This window comes from Montipora capricornis, chromosome 1, assembly GCF_036669925.1.
Source record: "Montipora capricornis isolate CH-2021 chromosome 1, ASM3666992v2, whole genome shotgun sequence".
Classification (NCBI taxonomy): Eukaryota; Metazoa; Cnidaria; class Anthozoa; order Scleractinia; family Acroporidae; genus Montipora; species Montipora capricornis.
In genome coordinates, this window is record NC_090883.1 from 28,152,171 (window position 1) to 28,177,170 (window position 25,000).

At 38.6% G+C, this 25,000-nt stretch overlaps 1 protein-coding gene across 1 annotated transcript in view; it reads right to left on the reverse strand.

Annotated features, from left to right (window-relative positions):
- LOC138037657 (uncharacterized) overlaps nt 1-25,000 on the reverse strand; it is a 43,853-nt gene that overhangs the window by 11,331 nt on the left and 7,522 nt on the right. The window contains exons 6-19 of the mRNA XM_068883561.1: nt 24,798-24,902; nt 23,647-23,866; nt 15,098-15,205; nt 13,142-13,225; nt 11,452-11,703; nt 9,473-9,629; nt 8,277-8,417; nt 7,768-7,951; nt 5,749-6,847; nt 4,923-5,136; nt 4,262-4,304; nt 3,545-3,767; nt 2,173-2,318; nt 140-295 (exon numbers count right to left, since the gene is read on the reverse strand). Of these exons, the coding sequence (XP_068739662.1) occupies nt 6,145-6,847; nt 7,768-7,951; nt 8,277-8,417; nt 9,473-9,629; nt 11,452-11,703; nt 13,142-13,225; nt 15,098-15,205; nt 23,647-23,866; nt 24,798-24,902 (1,954 nt within the window). The 3' untranslated portion in view covers nt 140-295; nt 2,173-2,318; nt 3,545-3,767; ... (1 more) ...; nt 4,923-5,136; nt 5,749-6,144. The remainder of the gene's footprint in view (nt 1-139; nt 296-2,172; nt 2,319-3,544; nt 3,768-4,261; nt 4,305-4,922; nt 5,137-5,748; nt 6,848-7,767; nt 7,952-8,276; nt 8,418-9,472; nt 9,630-11,451; nt 11,704-13,141; nt 13,226-15,097; nt 15,206-23,646; nt 23,867-24,797; nt 24,903-25,000) is intronic.

Sequence of the window (25,000 nt, forward strand, 5' to 3'; positions counted from 1 at the left end):
TTCCAAGTTGCTGACTGACTCCTAACTGCGATTATCATTCCAACCTCTCACTCACAGTTCAGACAGCTGTACAATCATGTAGTATACTATACAGTTTTAGGTGCTTAAACCTTAGGCCTTGGTTGGCTTAATGTTTCACCTTCATTTTTGTGTCAAGCCTAGTTCTCTTTGCCCACCATTCAGAGGTGCTTTCCACATTCATGCTCCTGACATTGTTGCTCATAAGGTTGCTAAATTCCTCCATCAAATTGCATTGGAATAGCCTGGTCAGATCCATCACAACATCATCATCTGACTGCATGAAAAGAAAGCCATCACTGATGTTGATGCTTACATGTAAATGTTTAAAAAAATTGGCTGAAAGTAATTTTTGAAGAGATAACGGTCATGGAGCAGATTCCCAATTGAGCAGTGTTACAGCTCTTGAAGGACACGTAATTACAGCTGTGTGTCCAGAAATGCACTACCAGGTAAATGGATGCACACCAAATTTTGCTATTCAACACAATACAATACATACCGGTACTTAATAGACCACTCCTCATAGGGCCTTTTCAGGGCCAATGAAACACAATCACGACAGAACAGAACATTCCACAACAACTGTTAAGAATCGGAACTGGCCGGAGGCAAGCTAGTTGGCTATTTACAAGTGCAGGTGAGAAGTTGAACCAGGGACTACCAGGAACAAATTCAACCAGTGGTCAGAAGGAGTCTTGAACCTGGGATTCCCTGACCTCAAGGCAAGCACCCTAACCACTGGGCGTCGCACTGCCCAGGACAAAGTGTCCTTTAGAGTCAAAGCATTTCCAACAATAAGGCAGGTGTTTGTCTTAAACTTATTTTTAGTGAAGGGTAAATGCAACTTGAGGAGCAGAGTTTAGGAGACACTTATAACTGTCTTTATTCCTAGGCAAGAGAGATGAAGTTGGGGAATAGCAAGGGGACCTTTTGCAAGAATCAAAATCTGAATGCATCTTACAGCAAGTACATTTCTAAACTTGCATGTCACAGAAGACTTCCCATTTTTGGATTTACATTCCTTTGCTTTTTGGCTTGTTTTGCGTAGTCATTATGTCATCCTTGAATACATGGCCCCCCCTCCCCCAGGAGTTTCAATCAAATTTGAAGTTGGCAGGTGGTCTGAGTCGAGTAACCGACTTTTGTGAAAATGAATTTGAATCTTATGTTTGAAAGAATCTGTCTTCAATTACTTCAGTTTACGGGAAAAAAGTGAACTAGCAGACGCTTTTGATCGGTTGCCCATTTTTATGTTTTGAAACCACTGCTCCCCCTTGCCAAATTACATCACCTAACCCATTGACTCCTAAGACTTACCCCTTTCTACATTTTACTCTGTCTAATGCCAGACGATTTGACTTGTCAATTTGGGTTGTGAATGGGTTAAAGTCAGTCAAAAACTACATCCCCATTAACCCACTGACCCCTGAGACTGACACATAATAGATTTTACTCGTCCATGGGGGACGTCCTGGGATATTTGAGGTGTGATGGGTTAAACTCAGTCAAAAAGAGTGAGCTTAACATATTTTACTCGGCAATGAGGGGCAGTTCAGGAAACAATGGGTTTAAGGCACGCAGCACACACACCTAAAGTCTCATCTATTGTTGATTCGTGAAACAACTTCATACAACCAGAATAAAAGCATCATCATTTTACACTCTCAATAGGCCACTTTGGGAAATACTATGATAAGTTTTATACTCTTTGTTTGTTCCCCCAAAGTTTGCATGAGCATTGTTTTTGTTTTCTCTTGGGACCGTTGTAAGTCCCAAGAGTAACTGGAAACAATGCTTATGCAAAATTTGGGGAAACAAACAAAGAGTATAAAACTTTAAGGTAAAAGCTGTGAAAATTATCAGTCTAAACATTTTCAATCAATGTGATCAAATTGATCAAAAACGTTTAGACTTTGACCTTAAAGTTTATATTCTACTTTTACCAGCGAAAAGTACATAAACAAAGAGTATTATGGTTTTTTTGGAATTGGCCAATGCAACCAAGACAATCAGAGAATTTCATACAACTAAAGTTTATAAAACAATCTTATTGCTTTGCTGAGACTAAAGTGTAAAAACTTGAGGTTTCTCAAATAATAGTCAGTGGTAAAGTGGTGAGTTATTCAATATGTGGGGATTCCCCTGGCATACATCATTTTCCATGAGTTGATCTTCTCCAGCAGTTGAGTTAATCTTGACCAGCACTGGTTCAGAGCCTGCTCTTATCCTGCAGATTAAGAGTTCTCTTTGTTCAATTCCTGGCAGCTCAACAGTCTCCAAAGTGCACACTGTCCATTCTAAGAATAAATATCACTGACAGTTATTTGATAACATAATTATTCATCATAACTCGTTTTAGGTTTCTGGGCAAAGAAAGTACTGGCATGACCTGTGTAAAAACCAATTTATCGTACAGCCCCACAAAAAGAGCCACAATCCAAGACAAATGAATTGGGACACTGAAGCAAATTTATTTGAATATGCCAGAAAACTATGCTTCACGTAAAAATGTTATATTTAAATAAATCTCCCAGCTCCCTAATTTAATGCTGAAAATGCAACTGTTCGTGATGTCAACTCCAATGAGCTCATTTGGCTCAAAATGAAGAGGGGAAAGGTGATGTAATATAAGGAGATAGTGAAGAAAGACAATTTTAGGTAGGACTGTCCAAGCTGGGTTTACAGGAAGGCATTAACTACTTCCACGATTTCCTGGGTCAAGGGTAACCATGTTCAGCAGTATAACGGTCTACCCGTATATGCCTCCTCAATCCCTGAATTAACGACGGTTCAGAATTTTCTACAGCGCTGCTTTAAACGCAAATATGTTTCGTACCGAATTGACATATATGGCGTATTAGAAGAGGTTGATCGCTCACTATTCAAGAAGATCTCCAGTATGCCCGGTCACCCTCTGTACCCTTCCGTCCCCAAAATGAAAGAAAGCTCAGCACGCCTCCGAGTTCCTAGTAGTCAACTCCCTAGGGTTAATACCCAGCGTTTTAAAAATAGTTTTTTTAACAGGCTTTTTTTTTAATATAGAGTAGCTATTTAATGTAATTGTCGATAGCCTTGTAATTCTAATTAATTCTTTCGGCTATTTTTAATGTAACTGTTCTTGTTTTAGCATGTATTTTTGCTTAAAAAACAATAAAGATCTATTTATTTATTTTTTATTTAACATAACACCAGCCCCTTGACAGGTTTAGCACAGTGATTTTCCAAAATAACAAAAGTAAGGTTGGGGCCATATGAAAAGCCCTCTTCTAGTCATGGAGCACCCTGAGAAAAACCTCTAGGGTCAGCCAAAGTAGACCAACAAATGATGCCGAGTCTGGGAGTTAAGTCCAGTGGCCATGCTGGACAGCAAGTGCTCTGACCACTTTAAAAATCTTGCTCTTCATATGAGAAACAGCACATATTCTGAACACCATAATATTCATGTCAGGTCTTTTCTTATATTTGTACACATGATAACATAGTTACTAAACCATGAATAAGTCTCTGAGTCAACAAATCTTACCTTTTGGAATTTTCTGTAAAAGAGCCATTTCTTCAACAGTAAATCTATGTGAAGATGATTCCACACTGTTGTTTGAAAGTGAGTTAAACTTCATCACATTACGGATCTTCACCAGCTCATCTAACTTGGAAGGAACTTCAGGAGATATTGCTGTAGATGAGCTTGTGTTAAGTGACAAGGACGAAAATTCCTTTACAAGGTGAGTGATTTCTCCACCGTTTTCCTGGGGAGGAATAAATGTGCAACTACAGTGGCTGTTAGATTAAAACAATAGACTGAAATAAAATTATGTTTGTTCATGCAATTCCAAATGAAACATCCCCATACAAAAACTACCGAGCCAGTCTACAAAACTGACTGAAAAAATTCCAGTTTAAGGAGGAGTATGGCTTTCTGACTTCATCCAGCACCAACGTATTTTTTACTCAAACAACCTCTACATGTACAATATTCAGGTTGCGAAAATGCGAGTACCCTCTGTTTGACACAGTGTGACCCCCCCTTTGAAAAATCCTGGCTACACCCATGGGTCTTTGGCAGGGTGGCAGCTTGCTTCAAGCAATGGCTTAAGACTATTGATGAACATAAATGCCCAAAGACGTCAGTTTAAGATCCTGCAGTTGTGTGCCTAACTATTGTTGAGAAGACTACTAAGCTCATAGACTAAACCTTATTACATTTTCTTTTAACTAAATGTTAATAACAATTAATACATACACGAGTCGATGGGAAGGCACCTGCTAGATCCTTTGTTATTCTCCTAAAATAAAAAGAGAAAACACATTTGAAGAGATAATTAAAAATGACAATGCTGGAAAAAAAAACTGAACAATCATGAAGATACAGTTAACATCAAGTGAAGCTATGATCCTTGCAGTTATGAACGCAATTTTTGCAACTACGTAAAGAAGCCTGAAAAATTCAGGACTTCAACGGGGTTTGAACCCGTGACCTCGCGATACCGGTGCGACGCCATTGACGTTGGGAGCTGGTCATTTGTGGGTTCCAGTATTCCCATGAGGAATGAATCAACGATGAAATGATATGTGAAATGGATCATATATGAACTGTGGATATGAAATCAAGTGAAGCATGCGCTTTAGTACATCTGCAAGTAGACAATAATTTTGACAATAATTTCAGTCCAAGCAGTATAACAGGACAAAGGTCAACTCAATCTAATTTAAAGGCCTAGCTACCACAGGTCACCTGTAACTCAATGGCATGGTGCAACTCCTATGAGAGGTACTCAAGTTTTTTTTTAAGTATCCCTTCATAAATCATAACTGATTGATACCTTTCTCTAATGCTGGTGGGTGATGGTTGAGTTCGCAAACAAGGAAAGAGGAAAGGATTGCCTCATTATGGACACTCTTACTTGATTCTCTTTCCCGTGCTCGTCAAAGCCTGATGTCTGAGAGTGACTGACATGGACAAGTTCAAATAGTACATAGCGCATCCCGCTGCTGCTCTGCCGAGACAGAATGCAAGGCCTTTGCAAATGTCTGAGAATTGAGAAGCTGGAGGACAAGCTGTGCAGAGATCAAATGCCTCCTTCCAGTGCTTGATGACTTGATCAAGCCACGCTGGAGCTAGATAACAATAATTGCAAGAAGTCATTGATAGATTACGAGGGAACACGCAAGTCCTAACGGGTATTGGAAAGTACTCGAAAATTAGAAATTCAGATGCCACTTCGGACACCAAAAGCTGTTTGTAGGTTACTATATTTCTTCAAGATTTTAAATTCTCAACACCATTTTGAGTAGCTCAGGATTGCATTTAAAATTTATTTCTTAAGCATTTTTGTAGTGAGTCAAGTTTCTCACTAAGGACTTGTTTTCCTACACCTTGAGAGCCTGCTTTGTATGAAACCAACAAAGCATTTCGAAATGAGTAATTCATGCTTTCACATGCTATCTTATTCTTTCTGTTGCTACCAGGATACATGTACACTTTTCATGATCACACAGAGAGTCCTTCAAACGCACAGGCTCATGTCTTAGCTGTACTCTTCAAATAAATCTATAAAGCATAGTACATACATTATACATTGTATTGTACTTACAGTAAACACAGATGTGAGATCAAATAATAATAATAATTATTCAGGCTTCCTGTCCCCAAGGACCCTACCTTTCAGATAATGCAACACTACAATTTGTTGACTTAAAAATAAGGAAATGGAAACTTCTCAAAATTACCTATTTTGTCAACACGCATTTTCCTAGATGACTTGACATGCCCAGACACACTCCTACACCCCTTTGGTTTCTGCTGAATTACTTCATCTGAATCATCACATTCCATGTCAGTTTCCTGCACTTTCTTTCTTCTTCCTCTGCTCTTGGTTCTTGAAGATGTTGGTCTGGTGTTATTCTCATAATATGCTTTATCTAAAGGTTTTGAGCTTTTACCTCTCCGACTTAAACCTCTCCTGGGTATTTCAATCTCATCTTCAACTGGTGCAGCTACTGGACAATCTTCCTTCAATTTAGTGTCTTCACTTGAAGTGTTTTTAACTTTAACTGGATTTTTAGCAAACCAGTGAAAATCAGCAAAAATGTCCCTGACATTTCCTTTGTTAAGCAGCAAGACTGTTACACCAGAGAGGTATTTAGAAAGTACGCTTTCAGATGGAGCAAGCACACTGGGATATATCCAAAAACACCCTCAGCACTGGCTAGGGTTTCTATGGCTTTTGAAAGTTCACTATTGGCTTCTTCAACCTTTCCATTCAACAGGAACTGCTCTGCTTTCAAGCACTGCAGCATCAGTTGATGTTGACTGAACATCACACCAACTAAATGGTTTTTCAGAAGCTCAGGGTCTTTTTGCTTCTTCCCCTTTGCTGACTTTGCTTTCCCTTTCTTTTGCATTCCATTCAATCGGTTCTCACTTGATTGAGCACCTCCCTTACCACACAGATGCAGACTGATATCAAGTTTATCAAGACATCTCGTCATCTTAGTTTGAGCACTTAAGCAAACTGTCTCAGCTATGTCTAACGCATGCATTGATTGTTCAGGTCTTGAGAGTGATACTAAATACCCAGAGAGACAGGTGCAGTACTTGATAATGATCGTGTGAAGGGCTGTGTCATTACAGTTGACACATTTGCATGACTCTGGATGCCCAATAAACTCTGGTTCTTCAATGGATTCTTCAGCAAGTTCCGCATCAATGGATGCTCTTAAAACAGGTTGCAGGATTCCTTTAAGCTGTTCAAGCCGCTTTTGACATTTCTCTTTTTTTCCTTGCTTTAGTTCCAACTGTGCAATGTTGGCAAGAAAATCTGAAATCCTTAAAAACATTATAGGGATTTTAAACAGTGATGCCATGAATGCCACTGGAAACGTCAAAATTGCAACTGAACACCTTTGAATAAAATTCGTTCTTTGTGATAATCAGCTATTTTACGTTTGTCTCAAGGTGTGGTCACTTGTGATACACACTGCTGCTCTTTATTAGGCATTGATGTTCCTGTGATATGTTTTGATTTACAGTCTGCACAATGATAATTATCAGTAGAGAACTTAACATAAAAATCGCAGTCATATTGTACTTCATGAATTCCAAAGACAACCTGTTTTACGACATTATTCCAATTCAGGCATTCAGTACATGCATACCATGCCTTAAAATATGTAATACAGGAAGATCAGTTGTTGGAAATGGCATTGTGTCAAAGATAGAGAATCGAAAATGTACCATCATGTTTTTATATTCTTAACTTGTAGTACCCTTGAATTTGACCCATTTGCATTGCTCTTCTGCAGGAAATCAAAACGAAATGACCTACATGTACCATGCATGCTGCACATAAACACTGTTTCATTGTTTTTTCATCGGTCAAATCTAGTGTTTAGTGCCTTTGCTTTAGTTCCATGGTATCCACAAGCAGAGGAAACAAGTAATCAGGTCTGTAGGATGACCCCTGATGAAAACATCTTGAGGACCTTTTAAGATCTCCACAGAGAACTTAAAGGATACTAACAACCAGTCTGAGGATAAACATTAGGATCCTCAAAATAGTTTGCCAAAAACCACAATTCATGAAGAGCCAAAAGCTGACAGGGGAATTGATTTTACTTTATTAAACTGAAACTTTGTAGAATCTACATTCTTTTCCATACAATAATGTTAATAATCATGACTCGAGAATATAACTGATTATACAGAGGACTTCATAATACAGTTTCTTTGTTGAGATTCCATTATACCTGTGCGATAGGCAAAAGTGCCAGGCCAGAGACAGCCCATCAATAAACTGCCTGAATGCTTCCCTCACTGCACCCTGATGAAAATATAGCTGGCCAACATGTAAGAGTGAGGACAAGAGGTCATCTAGGAGTGACAAATGGAAAAGACTCTGGGTATGGCTTGAGGGAATCAAAGACCCTTCTCCTGCAAAATAAAGCAAAAAAACTGATAAAATTCCTGTAACATCGTAATTGTTTGTCATTGTTAATTACATTATATTGCAATGGTCAGTTTTTTGTGTCCACTGCAGGGGACATTTCCCAGTACTTTCCATGACATCCTTAATGAATTAAATGTTCAACTACATTTAGCACAAAAGAACTGGAACCTTTTTTTTTCCAAAAAAAAAAAAAAATTGTGGTGAAAGGCAAACACACAAAATCATTTCAAATCATAAAAGAGGAAACAAGGCTTTGGAAAGACTTTGATATATACATCCTTTTGATAAAATTCAAATCTTCCACTGTACCTTGGCCATTTTGTTTTTGATTTTCCTTCTTTTTGCCAACACTGAAAGTGTCTTCCCCAAACACCTCCTCCACCACGCGACTCAGTTTATAAAAACCATCCAAAACACTCTCCAAAGGAGTCACAGAACAAAGACCAGGATCTTCAAGAAAGGAAAAAATTATCAAGGGTCACAGTACATCAAGAATTACCAACTGCCTTGGGTATTGCTAACTGGGCTTTCATGGTGCAATCATTATTATTAGGTGCGGTTACATGGGGCACTTTCACCACGGTAAATAACCCTTTTACCACGGAAAACTGTATTTTTTTGCGTGTGACCTGACATTTCCCAAGACAAATTTCCTGTGGTAAACTTCCATGGATACGTCAAAAAGATCAGACAAAGCATGTGGTAAGTTGGAAGGGTGTTTTGATGCCTGAGGAACAAGAGCCAATCACGATGCTGATCAAGTTGTGATTAAGTTTCCCACCAATGAACTGTGTGAGATTTCTATTTACCTTGGTTATCCTTGCAACGTGTGGCCGCTGGTTAACACAGTATACTAAAACCAAAGTGTGAGGCACCTCAGGATAATTTACCAAGGTGTGTATAACGGCACCTAGGTATTGCACCATGAAAACCCAGTTAGCAATGCCCAAGAAAAAGTGCCATGAACTGACCCTTCATCTGAAATGTTAACCACCTGAAGGAAGGAAGGAGGGAAGGAAGGAAGGAAGGAGCCTACTGCAAACCTTAAGTACCTACTTGAAGGAAGAGGAATAGAGGAAGACCTAAGAGTTGCATCTTGAAAGCCAAAGTTAACATTAATGAACATAAAAGAATCATGCTACTAACGTACAGTGTGTACTCCCATTTTTGAAGACACTTTTCCCCGAAAACATTTAGGGATGGTTGTAGCCTCAACAAAAAGCTTTAAACTCAAAAAGCATTGAACAGGAAAAGGGGAGTGTAAGAGGAAAGGCTGGAGAAAGACTCAAAACTATGATATTGTTGTAAACTCTTCTATAGATGTTGCAATGTGTTTTAATGATAGCTTCATGACCACTGTCATTATATTTTTGTTGCCTGATTATTAGAGGCACTTGGGGTTTCTATCTAGATATAGTAATATCATTTATTGCCATCTCACAATTTTTTCCCAGTTCCAATTGGCTATCTGTATAAGTACTAGGGCTAATTTAAGTACTACATACCAGATGTAACAGTCAACATGTGATGTTTGCCAGGGAGAACAGAGTATTTTGCACAAAGAGATTTCAATCTAGCCTTTATCAAGTGACTCTTGTAAGACTTGTGTGTCAGGGCACCACTCTGAAGCACTTCTTTCAGGCAGTTCTCACCCTCGGAAAACTACATACGCAGTTGAGAGAACAAAGCAAAACACAGTAACAGACATTAACGACCAAGTCGCCAGCAGAGGGTAGGTGCCCAAGAAGCCTGGGGGGTTGCAACCGCAGTCACATCCCCAAGGCGCTAGAACACCCAAATGGCCTGCCCAACCAGCACCCAAGCCATGAGCGCCCCACGCCAGGCACCTGTCACACTTGAGCCAGATAGCTCAGTGGAAACAAAAAAAAATAATAAAATAAAATAAAAAATAAATAAAATCAATCAATCAATAAATAAAGAAAATACAAAAAAAAAGAATACACAAAAAAAAAGAGGGGGGGAGGGATAGGGAGGGAACGCTGAGAAACACTTAACTCCTAATTTGATTCACAACGCCACGCCAACAAAGCAGCAAACACACTGCAAGCACATGGGAAAACAACGCATGGCACTAACCAGGAATACCGCTGGACAATGTCAGCCCCAGGGCTCCCGCAACTTAAGACTACTGCAAACGCTACAGAACGCATCAAACGCTAACAAATGCCTACAAAAACGCTACTGACCGGACTAGCTCCCGGTTGTAAACCATGTAACTGTAACAAACACTACAGTACGCACCAAAAACGCTCGACAAACGCTAACAGACGGCCAAGACACTAACAACCGCCTGCAAAACACTATTGACCAGACTAGCTCCTGGTCGTTAAATCTGTTAAATTTCATTTAACTATATTTAATTTTATTTATAAATCTAGAATGAGCTTAGTGTAGTGTTTTTTTCAGCCTGCGAAGGAAGAGATAAATTAATGATTTTCTCCTTGAGGAAGCTTTTATGTGCAGTGCACACAGTCACAAATTGTTGGATCCCTTACTGGTAGAAGCATTTAAGTTATCCAAGTCACTACAGACAATTTTTATGCCTACATTGTATAACTGCCTGCAAAATCGCATTACCAGTACATGTATCTTACTGTACTTTTTTTGCACAAGCCCATAATACAGTTCCTTTTGGAAGGTTCTTTGCATAAAACAATAAGTTCAATCAAGCACGGCAAGTTTAATGAGTCAATGGCCCATGATTTTACAAAAGCTTAAGGACGGTGCTAGGCTACAAGTTTAATTCAAACATATTTTTGTGTGGTTTATGAATATGCAGGAAAAGCAGACCTTAATAAGAGTTATTGAAATCCAAAACGGAAGTTAGGGGTAACCACCCATTTTTCAAAGATAATATTAATAAACAATATTTGCCAAAACACTAAAAATACAAAGCAATGTACATGTATGGCATTCTTTTCCCAACTGAAGCTTAATGATCTCTGCAAATGTATGGTTACCCACAATTTTCATTTGCTAAAGTTCTGCTTTCTCCATATGGTTTTAAACAGCCTAAAATATCCCTGTATAATAGTAAGCACCACCCATAGGAAACCCGAGCATCTCAAGATGCACAGAATAAATGCGCAATAGCAATAGTAGGCACTGTCCTTAACACATATCTACATGTACTGTCAGTAGCCTGTCCACATTATCTGATTCATTGTAAACAGTATTTATACATTATACAACCAGGGGTTTCAATAAAATACAAAGTTGGCAGATGATTTGAGAAGGGTAACCAACTAATTAAAATTAATGTCATTGTCAGTCTTATATTTGAAAGAATCTGTCTGTAATTAATTTCAATTTAAACCAGGAAAAAGTAGCCAACTTCTCTGATTGAAGTAGCCGACGTCTGCTTTTCTTCAGCTGTATGTATTTATTGAAACCACTGACAACTAAAACATCACCAGGCCTTTGTGTACTGCATAACAAGGATGTATTTCAAAGACATTCTCACCTTGCCTGATAACAACAGGAAGTGGCTCCTGGCCAGCAAGAACTGAACTTTAGTGATGTCACTTGACTCAAAGTTATCAAGCATTTCACTGGCATTGTGCAGCAGAAAACTTGCATGATGAATATTAAGCACTTCACACATGGTATGAACAGCTTCACTCAAGGCACACACTCCAGTTTCCAAAACACTGGTGCTGCCAATTGCTTTAGATAGGATGCTTGCCATGTGAAGAGCACATGTTTTCTTTACTGGCTGCAGGTAAAACAGGGATGTTCACGTAAGATATCAAAACAGCAATAAAAATATTGATACTATTCTTTTTCCCTAACATGCGATGACACTTTGAACCAGGAAAAAATGAACCATAATATACATGTATAGAAAAATACGATTGTGGGTGAAACTAAATTTCAGAGAAAATTCTTGAAACCATGTTGATTTACAGGTATCATTGTCACCATTATATGGGTATTTTAAGCAGTTTCCAAAAAAACCTAAAAAAATCCAGGTTTTAAAAGACCTCCGTTCACAGAAAGTCAAGATTATTATTATTATTATTATTATTATTATTATTGACAACTGCATCTAGCTGAATGGACAGTGGGTGCCTGGGATGTCCAGGGACCTCCACTGTGATCAGCCAGCCCCTAGACAGTAAAATGCTCCCATGGATAGTTATCCCCACAGTCCAGCCATGAGCCCCCTCACAGAGACATCCGGGCACCTGTCACACTGTGTTAACAGTGGCAAAAAGGGGAGGGAGGGAAAAAAATCAAGAAACTGCTAACAGTAAGAAAACTCTGCTAAAACAAATACCGCAATACACTCTGCCAACGTAGCTTACCGGGTAACCCTTTGACACCCAAACTGGCCTAAACCGACAAGTATTTTACTGTCTAACGCCAGACGATTTTACTTGTCAATGGGGAACCCCCGAGAGTCAATGGGTTAAAATGGCCACCACATTGAGACTGTATGGCCTCCATGAGCCTGTGGAATGAACCACTGACCACTATAAGCTAAATGCACAGAAACTCAGCATCACTTTGTTGTTAACTAGGTTAAATTGGCAGTATTTAACCACATTTATTATCATATCTGAAAAGCACAGTGCTCATAATTTGGCACTGGAAATAAATTATATAGACATTGGATCACTTCCCATGACCTTAGGTGCCCACATTGTCTAGTTATGGCAACAAGTTCTATCGTACATTCATTATGAACATCATCATCATCATCATCATCATTATGATTATCATTATCATCATTATTATTAACAAATTTACTTTCAGTAATGACTATCGTTACATGCCATGTTCACCCCGCAGTAAGACAGTAATAACCAATGACCGTGGGTTCCCTGACGGCCTTATATGCACCATGCAAAGAATGAGGAGGATGATCGATGGTGGGTCCCAGTTTCCAGTAATTTTTTAATTGCAGTCTTCTGCAGGAGCGTGGTATTGACCTAATTACTAAATAACCAGTTTTTCTACCCACTGACTCATCCAACCTTCTTTGCTGTACATGTACTTCCCAGAGCCCCTTATCACCACAGGCACTACCTGAATGTCTAGTGTTCCAGTGCCTACATGACTTGTATGAATTTTCCTGTTCAAGTCCTCACATTTTTACATTTTGTCCTCCTCCTAATCATCATCATCATCATCATCAGTACTATTATTACCTGGTTGACAAGACCTAACATGCCAGCAGTGGTCAATAAATGATGGAAACTCTCCTCTGGATTAGAAAAGTGTTGCAATTCAATCTATGAAAAGAATGGACAGGTATAAAACGTGGGGAAATTTCCACTTTAAATGAATGTTTTTAAGTCTGTATTTCACAGACAAAAGACAAATCTTATTTTTCTAATGTTTCCTCTAGTTACACGTGTACCTTCATTTTGGTATGAAAACTGAAGAGTCGCCTAACTGTCAAATTTCATCAGTGTTAAAAACCACCAGACATGAAAAAAATAGACTGAAATACTTTTTAAACTCAAAATTGTAAAAAAAAAATTCCTTGTTAAGGACTGGCTCAAGCGGAAGCCAATTTCCACATAATCAAGAAAATGTATTATTTAAGGTGGCTCAAACCAGTTTTAAAACTTGAAAGAAATGTTCTTATTAGAAGGATTGAAACTACAATGTTCACTTATTGCTGAAAAAGGTTTGCTCATTTTTGTGAAAGCCCTGCCAAAAGCACCCCATATTTTGGCTTTAGCTGCTCATATCTCAGAAACTCGGTGACCCTATTTTTTATTCTGAAATGTAATCAGCATGCCAGAATGAAACTTTCTACATAGTTTAAAAAAAATTCTGTGGAGCAGATTCAGAGCCACCTGAACTAATTGAAAATTTAAGGTAGCTCTGAATCCACTCCACAGAACTTTTTAAAACTTTGTAAAGAGTTTCATCTTGGCTTGCTGATCACTTTGTGCAATAAAAATTGGGGGTCACTGGGTTTGTTTTTCAGATATGAGCAAATAAAGCCAAAATATAGGGTGTTTTTGCAATGCTTTCATTGCCATGGTAACTTATTACATAAAAAAAATGACTGCATCTTGTTCAGAAATAATTGATGTTTCACATGGTACCATAACATTGCTGTTACATGATGATAACAAGGTGTTGAAACTGGTTTGAGCCACCTTACCAGCAAGGCACTAGAGGAGCGTTTGTTCGACCTACTCAATTGAAAAAACCTCTCAGAATTTGTGCTGTTCCCAAAAGTGCTGTTTTTTGGATTTCCAGAAGTTGTTATTGCCTGCCCACGATTTCACTGAGATGTTTTTGAGTGCCTTTCCTAATAACTCCAAGGGCACCTACAACAACAGGAATTACCACTGTCCTCATCCGCCACATGCGGGCTATTTCTATTTCCAGGTCTTTGTTGCTGTTATTATTATTATTATTTTTTAATTTAACTTTTTGAAAATTATTATTATTATTATTACAGTGCGACACGCCTTACCGTGGCCACCTAACAAAATTTTTTATAACTTATACGCCAATCAGGGTGAGTGAATTTGATTGACAGTCACCCCTCCTTGCAAAGTTCGCACTGTTGCAGTTGAACACCGTTGAATGGGTTGTTTGAGTTGATGTACTTGTACTTACACGTAATTGTCAAATGTGAAATGTATTTATCATGGGTTACGTAACCTCCCTTGGGTGTTATGTGACACTTTGTCACAATGGTTCATTAGCGGGGTGTCGGTATATATACTGCGTTGTCTTCATTTACATTCATTCGAGTCATACGATCGCCTCTTCACCCTCTAAATTAAATACCCAATGACTAAGTTCGATTAGTATTTTCTAGCATTGAATTGTTGTTTTGTATCTACTAGCTTATATTCAGATTGTTGTAAGCTTATGCTATACACTACGCGTTTTTGTTTGATTGTATTTCAGTTTTTGTTATTTTGCGCAGACATTGTTGATAATTCTAGACAGTTTTGATTTACAAGACATAATAAAGAGGGTTATACACGGCTCGTGTTGACACACCCCATAAGTGGTTGCTTATTACATGATAAATGTTTTATATTCGGTTGAGCGGGGCAGCGAATTAGAATATAAAGTTTGCTGGGTGACCACGGTAAGGTGCGTCACACTGTAAATGTCAGGTTACAAACCTTTCCATCAGTGCCTTTCTTCATGGATCTTTCCACCAACCCGACCCATGTTTCTAATGCAGAATGAAGAGATGACACAAACTCCTCTTCCAGGCCAACAACATCAAGCTGTTTAATTTAAAACAGACCTCCATTTAAATCTGTACTTCTCCATTTAAATCTGTACTTTTTGAAAGGGATTATTTTTCACGAAACATTCCGCTTGTAAACCAATCAGGAGGGTCTATATTAATTGTGGTTTTCCCGACGGAATGATTCCGCCTTTCGACCAATCATGAAATTGTTTACAGAAATCAAATCAACCACAGACGGAACAGTCCGCAAGTTGACCAATGAGAAGAGGTCCTTCTGATCTATTTCAATTAACACGTCCTCTAGCGTTTATTTTAAGCACAGCCTTTACCTCGTCACGCACTTAAAATCGCACAATCGGGTTTTCAATTTGTTTCATTCCATGTATGAATGCATGAATGCATGAATTTTCTTCGATTATAGTCTTTTATTTTAAACTGCAATTCATCTCCTTTGCTTGCATAAATTATAAAACGCAGATATTCTATTTGGAATATTATAATGCGCTTTTGACTTGACAAGCCGATAAGACATCTACAGTATTTACACATCTCGTGTTCATATCAAGCTTGTCTTAAAAATCTACACTCACGAGGCTTCGAAAAGTTGAAGACCTCAAATGTCTAAACCTTCAAGTTTAGTCTACAATTTCCTAATCTTCCTCTTGTGTGTGTATTTTGTATGGTTTATCTGTAGTTTCCTCTTCGGCGGAATGATTCCGCCTTTCGACCAATCATGAAATTGTTTACAGAAATCAAATCAATCACAGACGGAACAGTCCGCAAGTTGACCAATGAGAAGAGGTCTTTCTGATCTATTTCAATTAACACGCTCGTCACGCACTTAAATATCGTACAACCATACCGTCGAATTTTCTTCGATTATAGTCGTTTATTTCAAACTGCAATTCGTCTCCTTTGCTTGCGTTGTCTCATTGGTATGTTTGCTTTGATTGTGCGAAAGAGAACTTCATTTGATTTTGTTAAACACATGCAGAGATTTTATAAAACGCAGCTATTCTCTTGGGAATGTTATAATCCGCTTTTGACTCGAAACATTCCGATAGTTTATTAGCCGATAAGACATCTACAGTATTTACATATCTCGTGCACATACATGTATCAAGCGTGACTTGTAAATCTACGCGCACCAGGCTTGGAAAAGTTGAAGACCTCAAATGGCTAAACCTTCAAGTTTAGTCTACAATTACCTAATCTTCCTCTTGTGTGTGTATTTTGTATGTTTTATTTGTAGTTTCCTCTTCGGCGGAATGATTCCGCCTTTCGGCCAATCATGAAATTGTTCATATCAACCATAGACGGAATAGTCGGCAAGTTAACCAATGAAAAGAGTTCTTTCTGATCAATTTCAATTAACACGTCCTCAGTCCTCTAGTGTTATTGATTCCGGTTTCAATTTGTTCAATTTCATGTACACCGTCGATTGTAGTCGTTTATTTCAAACTGCAATTCATTTCCTTTGCTTGCACATTTTCTTATTGATGTGTTTGCTGTGATGGTCCGAAAGAACACTTCATTCGATTTCGCTAAACACATGCAGAGATTTCATCAAATTACGCAGGTATTCTCTTGGGAATATCTCGCTTTTGACTCAAAAGTATTCCAATAGTTAAACATCAGGATCTACAGTTACTGTATTTACATATCTTGTGTAGTAAATCTACGCTCACCAGGCTTGGAAAAGCCAAAGACCTCAAATGTTTTGTGTGTATGTTTTATTTGTGGTTTCCTCTTCGGCTGAATCATTACGCTTTTCGACCGATCTTTATATTATGTGTATCTTTTGTCCGTCCGCCACGAAGAATGCTTGCTCTTTTCCTTTCCTTTTCCTTTATAATGAAGTTGAAAACAACAAAAACCAATGACACTGACCGGTTCGAATTAATGAATCTAGAATCCTAATCTTAGGGTGCTCTTCTCTCTTTTTCGCAATGAACCGAAGACATTAAAGGAATTATTCCTCGTTAAACGAAAGGGCCATAATTGCGTGAATGTAATATTTTTTTCCAAACGGTGCCGCCTATTTAAAAGATACTCCAGAAAGAAGATCAGAGATCGGACAAATCAAAGTAAAAAATTTGCATTAAATTTACTCTACATACATGCAAAAGTTTTGGGCAAAACTTATTCTGTTTAAATTAAATTTACGATTAAATATATAAAAACGTATATACTGACACGACACGAAATGATCGCAAGCGAGCGGTTCCTGCTCTGCCGTATTTTGCTTGTAAGTCTTTCGTAGTAACTTGCATGTTGAAGTTATATATAAAATGTGAAGAAGCAGTTTCTACAATGCGTAATTTTTGTAAAGATGACATCGGCCCAAATCTCTGGTATCTACATTGTAGCTATAGACTGTGTCAGAGGTCGAGGATCAATGTTTTATTTACCTTGTTGTATTTAGAGTTAACTGATCACTTCTCTGATGTTTTAAAGAAACACAAAATAACGGGAAGTGCAAAACCCTGTGGGTTGCATTTTTGGCTAGTGGTTTAATTAATTCCCTTACACGTTAACTCGATTAGATTAGCATATCTTTTCCTTCACTGAAAAAAAAATTGCAAATACTGCATTATGAGCGCTTATTGATTGTAATAATATACTGAGTTGGTGATCCTAATGATACTTGAGTTCAGAGGAGAAATAATTTGGTGGTGTGGTAAATATGAAAATAACCTCCGTTACCAAAAAGAGTTACCTATAACCGCAATGTTGAGTATCAAGTTTCAGGAATCTGACTAGACCAAGAGGAATCACGTCAGATTGGTTAATATTAGTAAGGCAATTTTCCCTACAAATATCCGGCAATGATCGAAGAACTGTTTTTCATCGGCGTTCAAACATGAAACAGTGTTTTCTTTTGGGGTTCATGAATTTTTATCATCATGCAGCTTACATTCTCAGACGAGCAAGTGGCTTCCTTCTTGGAAGAAATGGGAGCGTTATCGAAGGGCACTTGGCCCTACTAGATACTGTAAGTAGAATTCTCTTGAATGTGTAATTATACTTTTACATGATAACATAATAGGGCCGTTTATACGAGTGAAAATAAGCCGCGGCTTACTCTGGCCACGGCGTACATAATACGCGAAAGGAACTATTTATACGAGTATTAACTCCCAGGCCAGGACAAACCGCGGCTTGCGAAAGCGGTGAAGGTAGATTTTGTACCATTTATATGCGGTGTTCGCGTCTTATGTAAGCCGCGGCTTATTTTCTCTCGTAAAAACGGCCCTAATATCTCACGCGTTTGCGGAGAAGGGGGAGGGGTGAGTTCTTTTTATGAAATGCATTACTTTTAAGCTAATGATCTATTCTAAGCAATTTTTATAATCGATGTACTCAATCCTTTCCATTTTCTACCTACGTTTAGGCCAGACCACAGATGGATTACCTTACCAGATTCAAGTAGTGATTAAGCAATTTTCCCAAAATTTTAGTTCCGGCCATTTGGTGTGGTGGCGACTTACTGAATGTTATCTGTCAACTTGTAAGGGACTATATAGTGGTCATGGCGGTGGATTTCATAAGACAACAGCCAGCCATCACGGACAGCGTGATTGTGAACCAGGCATCGACAAACAACTCAGAAACGCCTTCTAGTACAACAGGTAACTTTCCATTATATTCCTTGTGTCCATACATGTCAGACGCCATAAGTCCACTCACAAATCAATTTTTCTTTTCATCACTGAGAAATGCACTGAATGTTTTATTAGATTTTTGACAGACCAGAAAGAAAAAGACAGTAAAAATGGAATGAAGAGCAGCAATTGAGGGCTGTAAATGCACGTGTTAAATAAAGCTTTAGTTACTACTCTCCAGGCACATCGTTGTTTAATATCCGCTCATCACACCTTAACGGAATTCAGTCACACTTCAATTTCAACATGTATTTTTTCTCCTCCCTTCGTCTTATTGATAAAGATGGTACAACCAACCCCAACTCCACTGATAAGGCATTGTCAAGTAGCTTCTGTCTCTGATCAGTTATTTCTTTCCCTGACGAAAACGTTACGACCAGCTTTCATTGAAACAGAAACGTTTTGTGTTACTTAATGAACAATCCCCAAGATTCACCGGGTTGCGATCTTTCACTATAATGACCAAAAGCTGCAGCAAGTAACAGAAATCGTAACGGAGATTATTTCCGGATGTCAAGGAATTATATAACAGTCATATCAGTTTACACCTCCAAACTCGATTGTTAGATCCCTCTCTGATCCGTTCGCTCTCTAGAACATATTTCAATTTTCATCTCTCTATTGGCTGAGCTCTCAATATAGTCCTGTAGAGACATTTTACTGGACGTTTCATCGAAATCAATGAAAGATACGTTTTTTTGCATTATGCTTAAAAAATTTCCCATTGTGCGGGCATAATGCCTGATGCTCTAACTGTAGCATTACCAAAAACTTGCTCCGACAGTTAGAAAAGAAAGAAAACATCCAACCCGTGAGTGGAAATTTCCCCTTGACGATTAACTGGTTGACCACATCAGATAGCCTACTTGCAGTGGAAGCTGTGGAGTATAACTAAATGTGATCCTGCAAATGAAGGCAAACCTATCATACAGCAATCTCCATGATCGAGCCAGGTGAAACAAGGCTTCGTCATGATTTGTCTTTCTGATGTTCCGAAGTTCACAACCACGGTCATCAAATGTCACCACTAACCAGTGTTACTTTTCTATAGGCTGGTAAAAGAAGCAAAACAATTAAGCGGAGGAAAGAAGCACGTCCATCAAAAAAGAGCGGAAAGAAATAAGGCCAAAGAAAAGGGAATTTTTAAAGAGTCTAACTAATCAGGGACTTGTCAATTTGTTTCAGTGTGTGGGTGTGTGTGCATGCCGACTGCCTTCGAAAAGGCGGCGTCCTTAAAACTGGTGTACGGCAAATGCAAAATACAGGCTTATAAATTTACTCATCGGACAATCTTTTATCCCTGAAATAAAAAGTAAAAAGAACCGACATTTGCTTTAACGCAAGCTTCATGAAATCGGCGTTCCCACGACTTTCCACTTTGCCGGGTTCAGACTTTTCGTTCTCTCGTAAATTCAGTTGACAGCTTCAACAATTCTGAGATGGCACGCCCAGAACCCGGATCCAGTTGTTGCTGTAAATAACGGCAAATTAAATTCCAAGCAACCTCAAAACCTTTAGGAAGGAACTAGTAAAGGTTGCAAAAACTTAAAATTTCATTTACATCGCAAATATGACAACAGAAAACACAAATCAATCCTACAATAATGCATTGTTTGAAAGAGGCGTAAGACAGCATCTTAGCTGCCTTTCTCTGCAATCGCCCGGTAAATCAAAAAGGAGAAAGTTCTCCTCAGGCGATAACAGGCTGTCGATTAGTGACATTGCCCCACTTTAAGGTGTATGTGACGTACCAGAAAAAAAGAATGCACCGAAGAATGCTATGAAGCGTGGCGCCAGTATTTTTGCCCTCATTACTGCAAAGAGGTCTGAATAGGAGCTTCCTGTTTGTCATTGTCAGAGTGTATAAAATATGGTAAGCTTTAGTGTTCTCCACCGGGCTCTGTTAACAAATGGCTATGAATAAATATATCATATTACATGGCTTTGTGATACATTTGTTATATCATACATTTTCGCGCCACATTTCGCGCCAGCGCGAACAGTATATTCTGTCCGGCCCTCAATCTTTGCACCATGATGGCAAATCAGATTGCACTGAACGATTTCGTACAGGGCTTTCGATGCGTGTATTTTAAGCACCAAATGAACTCGAAGTGCAGCAAATTAACAGCAACCTAGTGTAAATTGCTGTAGCTGCTGAAACACCAGTTACCTCGCAAACGCAACGAGATGCGACGTAAAGGACGCCTATTTACTTCAAACGAGCAGAGGATTGTGGTAGGAAAGGCAGGAAAAAGTGACTCGGGTAAGTAACAACCATCGTTTTGAAGCCTACTACTTAAGACATTTTTTGAAAGACAGTGTCTCTGGCGAATTCATAGGGTTGTTGGAAACAATCAAACATAAACGCACACGCAAGAGAAGATGAACCTTTGAGCTGTTTGACCTTCCCCGACCTGGTGACACGAAATTTCCGCTTGATATGTACACATCGGATATCAATACGTAAGTAGGTGTCAGTGAGAAAATCTTTAGGCCAAATTAGCTAGCGGGAAGTTTCGGGTGAAACGAAGAAAACCACTGCGTTCATTAAATATCATTCAATATCAAGTAACCCTCTTTGCGTCACATAGAATGCTGCTTTGGACCATCACATCGCGTGAATACAACAGGCAAAGTAAACGAGATGAATTTGCCAATTGAGTTAGGAATTTGTTCGAAAAAATTGACGAAAATTAGACGACACGGATAGCAGATAGAATCGAACAAATTGAAAACCATACAATACAACATATGAAAAGATCGTGAGTGACTTTGAAATTCTATCAGAGGAAGTGATGAATTTGCCGGTACTCCCTTTTTGGGTAGGTTGGCCTGTGCGTAAAGTGAACATCCGAGGAAGTGTTTTATGTAACTGAATAGATAAGAAAGACTTCTTGACATTGGTTAACTTAAGTACTGTTATGTGGTTGATATGATCTCTGTAAACAATTTGATGACTGGTCGAAGAGCGGAATCATTCCGCTGAAGAGGAAACTACAAATAAAATATAAAAAAATTACGAGTAAAACACATACACAAGTGGAAGTTTAGGAAATTGTACTCTATTGTACATTTGGGGTCTTTGACTTTTCCAAACCTGTTAATTACACAAGCTTCATATGTACACGAGATACGTTAATACTGTTGATGTCTTATCGGACGGAATGTTTCATATTATATTCCCAAGAGAATATCTGCGTTTGATGAAATCTCTGCATGTGTTTAGCGAAATCGAATGAGGTGTTCTTTCGGACCATCACAGCAAACATATCAGTGAGAAAATGTGCAAGAAAAGAAGATGAATTGCAGATTGAAATAAACAACTACAATCGAAGAAAATTCGGCGGTATACATGGAATAGAACAAAGTGAAAACCCGAATGTACGTTTAATACACCAGAGGACAGAGGACGTGATAATTGAAATTGATAAGAAAGACCTCTTTTCATTGGTTCACTTGCGGACGATTCCGTCTGTGGTTGATATGATCTCTGTAAACAATTTCATGATTGGCCGAAAGGCGGAATCATTCCGCCGAAGAGGAAACTACAGATAAACCATACAAAATACACACACAAGAGGAAGATTAGGAAATTGTAGACTAAACTTGAAGGTTTAGACATTTGAGGTCTTCAACTTTTCGAAGCCTCGTGAGTGTAGATTTTTAAGACAAGCTTGATATGTACACGAGATGTGTAAATACTGTAGATGTCTTATCGGCTTGTCTAGTCAAAAGCGCATTATAATATTCCCAATAGAATATCTGCGTTTTATAAAATTTATGCAAGCAAAGGAGATGAATTGCAGTTTGAAATAAACGACTATAATCGAAGAAAATTCGACGGTATACATGGAATGAAACAAATTGAAAACCCGCTTGTACGATTTTAAGTGCGTGACAAGGTAAAAGCTGTGCTTAAAATAAACGCCAGAGGACGTGTTAATTGAAATAGAAAAGACCTCTTCTCATTGGTTAACTTGCAGATTGTTCCGTCTGTGGTTCATATGATTTCTGTAAACAATTTCATGATTGGTCGAAAGGAGGAATCATTCCGCCGGGAAAACCACAATTAAAATAGACCGCGTGTTTCGTGAAAAATAATCACTTTCAAAAAGTACAGATTTAAATGGAGAAGTACAGATTTAAATGGAGGTCTGTTTTAAACAAATTACACAGTTACATACACCATGAAAATTTATTGCTAGCATTAGGGATCCAGCTGACTACACCAATGTCAATGACTCCAAAACAGAGGGGGATGCTTAAAGACAGGGCCAGGAGAGAACCAGAGATACATGTAGTTGGACCCGTGAGTATTTCAAACCACTATTAAACTAAACCTGGCTTAAATGGAAGGTGAGCACCTGTAAATTATGCAAGGCTTATGTGACCAGCCACTCTCTAAAAAGACATCATCCCATTGCTGATAAATTCCTGTAGCCATATCACACCCACTCACACCAGTCACCAACTTGAGTGAATGAATGATTGTGTTGAAAAATACAGGCTGCATTGGGAGGGAAATTACATGTGTAGTACTTGAGATGGTGAAATACCACTTGAAACTGCAGAAAATTTCTAATTAAAAGCTCCTTACAGCTACAGTGTACAGTACTGTGAATTTGAAATGACCCTTAATTTGACTGATGACTGGAAAACTGTAAAGCTGTAAATTAATGAGTTCTTGGACCACTATGCACTCGCCAATGGATTGCAAAGCTTGTAGACAGCTCTGCCTGTACAAAATGTTAGCTAGCAGCAACTCTGTTGGAGGTGTGAATTTGCAAGAAGTGATTAACAGCCACACCTCATTCGCATCAAAACTCTCAGTAAGTTCCAGTTTTTCCTCTGTTTGTCTCTCCTCCATTGCTGCTTTGTGTTCTAGCATTGCCTGCCAAAGATAAGCAGCTGCAAGTCTGTCCTGTGCAACTGATGAATAACACTCTTCATCACGATTGGTTTCTGCCATTTTATGTGATAATTGCTCAAGAAGAGCAGTACCCTCTCGACAACACTCGAGTGCAGACCTGCAAATTAAAATAAACGAGAAATAGAGACAGCCCCATTACCAGCTTTTTTTTTAATCTCTTGGCTAGATTACTGTTGAAAAGGCTTATCACTGGATATGTAAAATTTGAACAATTATTATCAAGACTGGCTTTAAATAATGAATTGGTATTCTGCTAAAGTTTTAGGCAATTGTAGGGTCTGTTAGTAATATTGCCACTCTACTCATTTGTCATTGTTTTGTGCTGAATCTCCATGACGGTGTAGAGCTATTGCCAGTTCTATCATACTGGAACCATATGCAAACTCATCCTCCTGTACAATGTATAGTTCCAAAAGCTGCTTAATGACAGCAATCTGCTCCACTGCAGTATCATAGCTGGGAAAATTTTGACAACAGATTGGCATTTCAGTGCTTTGTATGACTCTCTTTACAGAACATTCAAAGCTTGAAGGGCTGTCACTAAAGGGCATAGCCAGATCTTACTGTAAATGAGTTTAACACCATACCCCCTGACCACTCCCACTTTCCTTCTTTCCCTATCTTCTTTAAGAGCTAGAGACAGCCCTGAAATTAATTAAAGTTCACAGATATTTTTACACTAATCAACTGTTGACCACATTCCAAGAATGGAAGGAGGTAGTGTGGAAATTCCATGGGGTTTGTATGTTTTGAGCATGCCCAAAGAAGAATACAACCCTCACGTCTGGAGAATTTCTGAAACCTGGCCAGGTACTTCCATTCCAAGAACCATTACTGTATCAGGGAAAGGAATACGGAAAATAGGGTTGGTAAGGAAAGATTTTGAAACAAAAAACACTAGTCTACAAAATGTATATTGCAGATCAAAGATCTTGACTATGCTGGAGAAGTCCTGTCTGAAGTCTGCTACATGTGAGCTTGCAGAGTGCTAAGCACACACTTTTTTGATTAGTATAATAATACCCCACCTTTTTGCCTTGTAGCAGGCAAGTTCCTCTTGAAGAACCAAACAAAGCTGCCCACCATCAATATCTTCCGTGTCTTCCTGCTCAGCTAAGGCAGTGCACAGGGTTCTGAACCAAAAAATACATAAACAATCCCTATGCATGAGCGCAATCTTTTTAAAGCTACAATAGCCTAGTAAGACACAGCATTTTATACTCTCCAATCA